The sequence below is a fragment of the Spermophilus citellus genome (assembly GCF_964194105.1).
Source record: "Spermophilus citellus genome assembly, chromosome: 2".
In the NCBI taxonomy this organism is placed as follows: Eukaryota; Metazoa; Chordata; class Mammalia; order Rodentia; family Sciuridae; genus Spermophilus; species Spermophilus citellus.
The window spans coordinates 148,188,682-148,199,759 of NC_138183.1; the positions used below are offsets into that span (position 1 = coordinate 148,188,682).

At 35.5% G+C, this 11,078-nt stretch overlaps 1 protein-coding gene across 1 annotated transcript; it reads right to left on the minus strand.

The window, feature by feature from the left end:
- Positions 1-9,798: 9,798 nt before the first annotated feature.
- LOC308642298 (olfactory receptor 10D3-like) lies at positions 9,799-10,737 on the minus strand (the record flags this gene model as incomplete). Its single annotated transcript, XM_081281140.1, has 1 exon — positions 9,799-10,737. One exon carries the CDS (start codon positions 10,735-10,737, stop codon positions 9,799-9,801), a length of 939 nt encoding a protein of 312 aa, XP_081137266.1.
- Between the last annotated feature and the right edge of the window lie 341 nt (positions 10,738-11,078).

An 11,078-nucleotide genomic window follows, 5' to 3' on the forward strand; every position in this document is an offset into this window, starting at 1 on the left:
CCTTCTCTTTGTTAGGGTATCTAAGGATTTGTCAATTTTATTTATCTTTTTCATAAAACCAACTTTTTGTTTTGTCAATTTTTCTAATTGTTTCTTTTTTAAAAATTTCATTAAATTCAGGTCTAATTTTAATTATTTCCTGTCTTATACTGCTTTTGGCGTTGAGTTCTTTTTCTAGGGATTTGAGATATAATGTTAGGTCATTTATTTGTTGACTTTTCCTTCTTTTAAGGGATGAATTCCATGCAATGAACTTTCCTGTAAGTACTGCCTTCATAGTGTCACAAAGATTTTGATAATGTTTTATCAGTGTTCTCATTTACCTCTAGGAATTTTTTACTCACCTTTTTGATGCCTTTTGCAACCCATTGTTCATTCAATAGCATATTATTATTTCGTCTCCAGGTGCTGGAGTAGTTTTTATTTTTTAATTTATCATTAATTTCTAATTTTATTCCATTGTGATATTATAGAGTGCAGGGTAGTATCTCTGATTTTTTTGTATTTGTTAAAAGTTGCTTATGGCATAATATTTGGTCTATTTTAGAGAAGAATCCATGTTCTGCTGAGAAGAAATTGTATTTCTCATTGAAGAATGAAATATTCAATAAATGTCAGTTAAGCCTAAGTTATTGATTGTGTTATTGAATTTTATAGTTTCTTTGTTCAGCTTTTGTTTGAGAGATCTATCTAGTGGTGAAAGAGGTGTGTTACAGTCACCTAGAATTATTGTGTTGTGCTCAATTTGACTCTTTAACTTGAGAAGAGTTTGTTTGATGAACATAGATGCTCCATTGTTTGGGGCATATATATTTATAATTGTTATGTCTTGTTGGTGTATGTTTACCTTGAGCGGTATGAAATGTTCTTCTTTATCCCTTTTGATTAATTTTAGCTTAAAATCTATTTTATTTGATATGAGGATGGAAACCCTGCTTGCTTCCACAGTCCACATGAGTGGTAAGATTATTCCCAATCTTTCACCTTCAGTCTGTGGCTGTCTTTTCCTATGAGTCTCCTGGGGGCAGCATATTGTTGAGTCTTTTTTTTAAATTCAATCAGCTAACCTATGTCTTTTGATTGATGAGATTAGGCTTTTAACATTCAGAGTTATTATTGAGACATGATTTGTATTCCCAGCCATTTTTGCTTATTTTTTTGTATTTAACTTGATTTGGTTTCTCCTTTGATTAGCTTCTCCTTTAGTGTAATACCTCCCTCTGCTGCTTTTCATTATTGTTTTTCATTTCCTCTTGATAGAATATTTTGCCAAGGATATTCTGTAGTACAGGATTTCTAGCTGTAAAATTTTTAACTATTTTTTTATATCATGCAAGGTTTTTATTTTATCATCAAATCTAAAGCTTAATTTTGCTGGATACAAAATTCTTGGTTGGCATCCATTTTCTTTCAGAGCTTGATATATGTTGTTCCAGGATCTTCTAGCTTTCAAGGTCTGGGTTCAAAAATCTGTACATAATCTAATTGTTTTCCTCCTATATGTAATGTGATTTCTTTCTCTTGTGGCTTTTAATATTCTCTCCTTATTCTGTGTGTTAGGCGTTTTCATTATAATGTGCCTTGGTGTGGATCTGTTGTGATTTTGTACATTTAGTGTCCTGTAAGCCTCTTGAATTTGGTTTTTCAATTTGTTCTTCATGTTTAGAAAATTTTCTGATATTATTTCATGGAAGAGATTGTTCATTCCTTTGGTTTGGAACTCTATACCTTCCTCTATCCCAATAACTATTAAATTTGGTCTTTTTATGCTATCCCATATTTCTTGAATGTTATGTTCATAGTTTCTTACCATTTTCACTATGTGGTCTACATTCTTTTCAAGATTATATATTTTGTCTTCATTGTCTGAGGTCCTGTCTTCCAGGTGGTCTAATCTGTTGGCGATGCTTTCAATTGAACTTTTAATTTGGTTTATTGTTTCTTTCATTTTAAGGATTTCTGTTTGTTTGTTTTTTCTTTAGAACCTCTATCTCCCTATTGAAGTAATTTTTTGCTTCTTATATTTGCTTATGTAGCTCTTGTCAAAATAATCCATTGCTGCCTGTATTTGTCCTCTTATATCATTCTTTAATTCACAGAACATTTTAAGTATGAACTCCTTCTCCATCATTTCACCTGCTGTGCTGTCCATGGATAATGTGGTATCTTGATTTGTTTTGGGCATTTTCCCTCCCTGACACCCTCTCCTGATCCTCTTCCTTCCATCTATTAGTCTTTCTTCTATGTGTTTACTTTTTAATTGGTGCATAATGATTATACATGAAATTGAAATGAATTGTAATATAATCATATATGCACACAATACAGTTTGGTGAACTGCATTCCCCAATTTTTCATCTTTCTAATTCCCCACTTCTATTCTCCATTCTTTTTTCTCTCTAGTATCTGAATATGAGAAAAAATGAAGAATTTCCAAACTTCAGTCTCTGAATCTAGCTTATTTCATTTAGCATAATGTTCCCAGTTCCATCCATTTACAAACAAATGACATAATTTTATTCTTCTTTATCGTTAAGTAAAAATCCATTGTGTGTGTGTGTGTGTGTGTGTGTATGTGTGTATCACATTTTCTGTATCCATTTTCCATTGATGAACACTTAGACTGTTTCCATAACTGGCTATTGTAGATTGTGTTGCTATAAACATAGGTATGCATGAATCACTATGGTGGCTTATTTTATTTCTTTGGATAAATACCAAGTAGTGGAATAGCTGGGTCATATAGTGGTTAATTCCTAGTCTTTTGAAGAATCTTCATGCTGCTTTTCAAAGTTTTTAAACTAATTTGCAGCTCTGCCAACAATGTATAAGTGTATCACTTCCCCCACATCCTCACCAGAAATTTTTATTTGAATTCTTGATGACTGACATTCTGTGGTGAGATGGACTCTCGATGTTGTTGTGATTTACATCTTTCTTATTGCTAAGGATATTGAGCATTTTTTTAATATATTTGTTAGCCATTTTTATTTCTTCTTTGGAGGAATATCTTTTTAGATCTATTGTCAACTTAGATCTATTGCGGGTTAATTGTATTTAGATCTATTGTCAAGTTAGATCTATTGTGGGTTATTAGTATACTGGGGGTATAGTTTTTTGAGTTCATTATATATTCTGGATATTAATTCTTTGTCAGAAAAACAGTAACAAAGAATTCTCCCATTTTTAGACTGTCTCTTTATGTTCTTAATTGTTTCCATGAGGTAGAGAAAAAAAAAAAAACTACTGAATGACAGGTAAGATCAATTTGGTCAACATACAACAACATACAAAACAAAACTTGTAATGACTTAAAAGACCAATAGTAGATGAAGTTTGGCTCCAAAATTCCAGGGAAAAAATGGACATATAATCAGTTTGAGGTAATTGAAGTAAGAGGAGTGGCCCACTTGGAGCAAGGATATCATTTGAAAGAAAAAGAGTCACAAAGTTAAAAATTATTATTAACTTTCATTTGTATGCTGTGTAATATATTTCAAAAGATTTCTGCATGTTTTATTTCAGTCAAATCATGAAATAATATAGAAAGTTAAAAACAAAAAAAGCAAGTATTGCTCCTCTGGTTTTAAAAGTAAGGAAATAAACATAGAGAGATTTATTGAGCTGGTAAAAGTTACTTTACTAGTTAGAGGTAAGAAGTAGAATCTAGGTTTCCAGAATCTCAGTATAATGTATTTCAGCCATCCCTGATTACACAGGGCATTTTTGCTGAACAAAGAATTTCTTCACTTATGTACAGCTTAAAAAAAACATTGCTGTTTTAGCCAGTCTTTCCCATTAATAACAATGATGTCACTTTTGACATTTTCTAGCCACAAAAATACACAATTTTAGAAATCTTCTGGCTCATTCTCCATATATTCTTCCACAATGTTCAACAGGCCAAGATAATATAAACCTAATGCCATTAGCCCATATTTCTATGTTCCTGTGTATCACAATGACTTACATGTGGTCTCTTAATGCTGTCCCTGGGTTCTTATACATTCCAATCATGCTCTTTTAACAGTCTACTCACTGTTCCAATTCAAATACCCTGCCTTCCTGGCCTGAGGCTCTGTTTTCTACATAATCTAAACTGTTGGTGATACTTTCAATTAAAATTTTTATTTGATTGATTGTGTCATTCATTCTCAGGAGTTCAAATTGGCTTATTTTTAGATTCTCTCTGTCTTTAATATTTGGTCTTTCACTTCCTCTATTTGCTCTCTTAATTAATTCCTTAATTCATCTATTAATTCATTTTTAGCCCATTAATCATTTTAATAATTAATTTTTATAACATCTTTCTCTGGAATCTTATCCTGCTCCATGCATATTTCCTTTAGTGGGGAATTGTAACTTTCCCATGGAGATTTATTTCCTGTTATATCAAATTTTTAAAGGCTTTGGACTTGTGCATTTATTTAAATGGATTATTTTTTCTCCTTTGTTAGGATGTTCTTTGGTATGTAGTTATGTTTTTGTAGCAAATCTGTGTTTTTTGTAGTTCTAAGCTTCAACAATTAGGCTCAGTTTAGTTGAAGTGTTAGTTTCCACCTCCAATTCCTCTGAGTTTGTCACTGCAGAACTACCAATTTAATTCACTCTTGTAGAGTTGCTATAACTCTGTGAGTTTTTCTGAGCCATCGTTTTGAAATATTTCTCTGATTGTGTTGTAGGAGTAAATGTTCAAGACTGGGACCTGATTTTCCTCTATAGTTATTCATACTTAGAACACAGTCATTGGTTGGTGTTTTTCTCTCTCTGATTCTATGTGGCAAGTCTGCTGCTCCTGGGAGCCCTGTTTTCATTGCTGGTGGTACTGCAAACTGGTGTGGCCAATTTGGAAAGCAGTATGGAGATTCCTGGGAAAGCTGGGAATGGAACCACCATTTGACCCAGCTATTGCCCTTCTTAGACTATTCCCTGAAGACCTTAAAAGAGCATGCTACAGGGATACTGCCACATCGATGTTCATAGCAGCACAATTCACAATTGCTAGACTGTGGAATCAACCCAGATGCCCTTCAATAGATGACTGGATAAAAAAATGTGGCATTTATACACCATGGAGTATTACACAGCACTAAAAAATGACAAAATCATGGAATTTGCAGGGAAATGGATGGCACTAGAGCAGATTATGCTTAGTGAAGCTAGCCAATCCCTAAAAAACAAATACCAAATGTCTTCTTTGATATAATGAGAGCAACTAAGAACAGAGCAGGGAGGAAGAGCAGGAAGAAAAGATTAACATTAAACAGAGACATGAGGTGGGAGGGAAAGGGAGAGAAAAGGGAAATTGCATGGAAATGGAGGGAGACCCTCATTGTTATACAAAATTACATATAAGAGGTTGTGAGGGGAATGGGAAAATAAACAAGGAGAGAAATGAATTACAGTAGATGGGGTAGAGAGAGAAGATGGGAGGGGAGGGGAGGGAGGATAGTAGAGGATAGGAAAGGTAGCAGAATACAACAGTTACTAATATGGCATTATGTAAAAATGTGGATGTGTAACCGATGTGATTCTGCAATCTGTATTTGGGGTAAAAATGGGAGTTCATAACCCACTTGAATCTAATGTATGAAATATGATATGTCAAGAGCTTTGTAATGTTCTGAACAACCAATAAAAAAAGAAAAAAGAAAAAAAATAAAGTATGTTTGAAGTTTGAGTGGGGTTAGTTTGTGTGTGTAAGACAGTGAGCTCACATGTTGTGGAGGTGTGGGTGATATGAACTTGTAGTGTACCAGTCTCTTCCCAGCCTATTTCAGAAAAAGGGAAATAAGCAACAGCAACAATAGTAGTAATCAAAATACAACATCAGAATAAATGTCTTGTGCCTACTATGGCAAACACAATATTAATTACTTCAAGAAGAGGAATAGCAAGGTGTTGTTTAACAACAGCAACAACAATAATCAGCTACAAACTAATCCATAATTAAAAAATACAATAGGTGTCAACTTTACCCTCTGCAGTAATTATAGCTGCAAAAATATGAAGTAGTTATGTAAACTAAATTTATCTTAAGGATAGTAAAATTGCAGTTCAATAAGAGAAAAGAAATGGGATATGAAGGTAAAAGAAAGTTTAAATTATTCAGAAGTTTAAGAGAAAAAGTAGGATAGACAGCTATAAAATGATGAGTTAAATTAAGTAAAAGAAATAAAATAAATAATGAAAGAGGAAGAAAACAAGGAATATGACTATGAAAAGGGAAGAGGAAAAAGGAATAAGAAAGGAAATATAAACAAGAGCAAAACAAACAAAAAGTAAAACCAAAACATACACACAATAGAAAAATCCTACCCTTCTAAGTCAAAACATGGAGAGTAAGAGTTGAGGAAAGAAAAACAGGGATAAAAATTAAGAGAAAACAAAAAGAAAAAAATGTATATATCTACAAGTCAATCAGCACAGAGAGAACTCTCTCTCTCTCTCTCTCTCTCTCTCTCTCTCTCTCTTTCTTTCTCTTTCTCTCAAAAGAAGAAAGAAAAAAATAAATGTTTAATGAAAAATTAAAGGACTGTCTCTGCTGAGGAGGTCAAAACTGTTGACAAACATTAAAAATGGCGGCTCTCTGCCTATGCCAGACCACTTTTGTGGCCTTTCTTCTGAGGTTGTATATCCCTTTGGGAGAGCAAAGAATGGGGCTTGGGGTTGCTCACTAAGTTGTCAGGTCGAGTGGTATGGAACCAAAGCTGGTGGTACTAGTTCTCAGCTACCCCTCCCTCCAGTTTAAGTTAGGACAGAATTTTTGAAATAAACATGAAATACTACAAACCTCACTTACACAGAAATTTTTCTATTTTCCAAAAATGAAGGTAGTTTTCATGCTATGTAATATTAAGTGTTAGCCCAATAGCACAAGTCAGAGATGTTTCCACAATTAAATGTAAGGTACTTATTTGTAGAGAACTGTAACAATTTGGGTGAAATTGGCAATACATGGTGATTGACAGCCTTTCACTAGTGAGGCCCTTTGGGAGGTTTCCCTTCTTTCTTCTCCCTTCTGCTATCCCATTCTACCTCTTTTCCTCTCTCTCTTTCTTCCTTTCTTTCCACTCACTCCCTTCCTCCCTTTCTTTTTTTCTCCCTTCCTCTATTTCCTTCCTTCATTCCATCCTTACTTCCTTTCCCTCTCCTCCCTCCATCCTTTCCTTTGTTTTGCAGTACTAAATACTGAACCCAGGGCCTCATACATCCTAGGCAAGCACTCTACCATTAAGCTTCATCTCCAGTCCTTCTGTTTTTCTTTAGTTAGTAAGAAAAAATACACAGAATAATTTTCTCAACTGGATTATTTTGGTTTGTTTGTCTTTCCTTTTTTATTTTTATTATTTAATTCTTCATTCATCTAATATTTATTTTAGTACATATTGTGAACTTCGATGTTTCATCCCAAAATCAGTTTTCCAGGCATTATACTAAGCCTTTTTATATTGGTTTATGGTGCTTAATTCTTAAAATACTAAGTTATAAATGTGCTTTTTAATTATAACTATGAATCCTTTTTTCAGTTATTGGTATGCTAGCTTTCAATCTATACATTATTATCCCTATTTTTGATAATTAACACTTGAGATTTTCTGGAGCACAATGAAGGAGTAATAATTCTTTTACAGTCTATCTTCTTATTCTCAGACAGACTGGAACTTTGGCAGTAAAAGTATATTGTTTTGTAAGGCCAAGGAACATCTGCTCAAGGCCAACATACTGCTGTGCTCCTAGAACAGGTCGGGACAGAGTATTTACACCAATATTTTTCTAGGACATGTTTCAGAGAAAGTCTATGGATATTTGTCCTGTGTGCCACTAGTTAGACATGCCAATATGCTCAGTGAGGCTTAGAGGTTCACAGGGACCCAATCCAACCCTCAGAGACCATGCTCTCAGACCTCTGCTGAGGAAGGAAGAGTCATACGACAGCTTTGAATCAATGGTGAAGCTTAGAGGTATGCAAGCTGTATTAGTTTCTTATTTCTGGTGTAACAAATTACCATAGGTGAACTGGCTTAAACAATGCAAATTTATTGTCTTAACAATTATCTTAACAATTCTGAAGTTTAGAAATCCAAAATAGGTCCCATTGAACTAAAAATTAGTGTTGGTAGGGCTTTGGTTTTTTCTCAAACAATTACCCTATATCTTTCTTCTGCCTTCCTATTCCACTTACAAGAATCTTTGTCATCATCATGTGCTAGCCCAAATCACCTAGAATAATCTCTTCAGGGGTTTTGCTGGTTAGCCACTTAATTCCATGAGCATTTTTAATTTCCTATTGCCATTTAAACTAATATAATCACAGATTCCTGAAATTAAGACATAGACATCTTTTGAACCCAAATCTAATAATTTACCTTTCTTCAAAGTCATCTCCTGAGATGAAATTTTGAGGGATAATGAAGTACCGACATACAGAGCAAATTTTCTATAGAAATATTCAAGATACAGAAAAGATCTGATGAGAGCACAGGATAATTCTGTAAAATCTAGGAGGGAAAAGAGGCATCATATTTATTTATTTGGAGGAGGTTAAAGAGTTTAGTAGAGTGGACAGGGAAAATGAATAAGTAGATCTTAAGATTCAGGCAACTAACCAGAGAGGCTTGATAGCATTTTTTAAAACTCTGTGATAATGATCATTGGGCCTGTGAGCAGGGGACTTCAGAGTTTGAGTCTTTCCTGGTCATGTCTTATGAGCTTAAGGGTCAACCACATCCTGTTGACCATGAGACTTTCCATTCAATAAAACAGAACATCTCTTTATCTGATCCTCTGTGGTGGAACCATTTTCCTATGGGAACATGTTTTAAGAGGGGCACCTGGGTTTTCTTGTGGCTTTTTGCCCATCTGGTTATTAGAATTATGCTAAAACAAGTTAACAATGTGGTACTGCAGAGTCAGTCATTAGCCCCATAGGGCTTCTGTGTGACCATTTGTGAAACTAAACAGCTAGCTTTGATGCATACCAAAAAAGGAGGTTATATAGGGGTAAGCTTAATCATAAATATTTCCTTCACAGTTTTTGTTGTTGCCACTTTGTTTTGTTTTTATGGGTCCAGGAATCAAACCCAGGATCTTGCAAAGTACATGCTCTCCCACTGATCTATATCCTCAGACCTAGGGTTTTTTTTTTTTTTAATTGTAAATAACAGATATTTTCTGCAGGCAAATAAAGTGAATGTTGGAGGCTTCACAACGTAAAAAAGCCTAAGAGAATCTCAGAGAAGTAAGATTGAAATTTAGGTGTTGAAGAACCTGAAATCTATATGTAGAAAGAAGAATATATGTTATGGTTTTAGTCCTTCAAAGTACCATAGGGATGGCATGGTCCAGAGGCTTTCAAAGTTTTTCAGTGGACTCTTGCCCAGTAATCTAATATATAAGATAGATAAAAGAGCAGTCTCATTAACTACCATTAATATGGAAACCTTGGAATCAAATCAGTTGTTCTGGGATTTTTGAATACTTGGAAAACCACTTGAAAAATCTGGTAATCTGACTTGATGAACCATGGTAATGGTCACATTATTAGTTTGTGGTGAGATGGAAATGGAATCAAAGGTGTGTGTATGTGCATGTGTATAATACTCACAATACTTTTCATTATCCTAAGGTTAGGAGCTAACCCAATTTACCCAGGTACCTTCAAGCAGAGTAATTGAGCACAAGGTCAAACATAAGATAGATGGAAGAACAACCTTGCTGAATTGTTTTCCAGGCAGTTGAGAAAGAACAAGAAAATACTTCATCTTGACTCTAATATTTACTTTGTTAATACTCTTACTAACTCTCAGGAATGTGTCCTGTCCTGTGCAATATTTTTTTCAGGGCTGTCTTTACTTCCTTATTCCTTAAGGTATAGATCAAAGGGTTCAGCATTGGTCCTACCACATTCATCAGAATTTGAACCACAGTTCCCAGCATGGGGTTGGGTGTGGGCTGTAGGTAGACAGTGATGATGGGCCCATAGGCACAGAGGATAGCAATGAGGTGAGCACAGCAGGTGGAGGAGGCACGGTGGCGACCCTCAGTTGTATGAATACTCAAGATAGAGATCGTGATTCGAGTGTAAGACATGAGGGTTAAGAGAAAGCAGATGAGAGACACTAGGCCAACGTTGGTGAAGCTTACCCTCTGTGCTAAGGAAGTATCAGCACAGGCCAAGGGCAAGAGTGCTGGGATATCACAGAAGAAATGATGCACTTCATTGGGACCACAGTATGGCAAGGTGAAGGTGAGGGAAGTCAAGATGCTGGAATGAATGCACCCTAAAAGCCATGTGCCCACAGCCAGGACCACACAGATTCTGGAGTTCATGATTACTGTGTACTGAAGAGGGTAACAGATGGCAGCAAAACGGTCATAGGCCATCACAGTATACAAGAAACACTCAATGCTTCCAAGGAAGTGGAAGAAGAAGAGCTGGGAGGCATAGTCTTGGTAGGAGATGAACCGGCTCAGTCCCATAAGGTAGAACAGTATTTTGGGGCAGGTCACAGAAGAGAAACCCATGTCAAACACAGACAAGTTCCCCAAGAAGAAGTACATGGGTGTGTGAAGGTGAGTGGAAGAGATGACAACCACCAGGATAGACATATTTCCCAACAGGGTGCATACATAGAAGGGCAAGAAAAGGACAAAAAGTATAGTCTCCAGCCCCTCCGTGTGTGGGATTCCCAACAGGATGAATTCTGTCACCACAGAGCTGTTCTTCAAATCCATGAAAGTCAGGCCTGGGAAGGAAGAAGAAACAGAGGACATGGAAGTATGACCTTGCTCACTCTCTAGGAATGACCTTACTAGGGAAATGAAATTTAAATGAGTATTCAGGTTGTAAGTTATGGAGAGACTGCTTGTGCCCCAAGATTCAGGGCATTATATATTAGAGTGGAGCTGCCACAGCCAACTTAGAAGTTTCTGAAGCAAGTAGTTTTGTTGTACTGCTTCACAATAAAGCTGTCTTTTATTACAACAACATTTTTTTAAATGTAAAAGCAAGTTGGGCACAGAAGTGGGTGCCCATAATCCCAGCAACTTGGGAGGTTGAGGGGAGGTTGGGGATC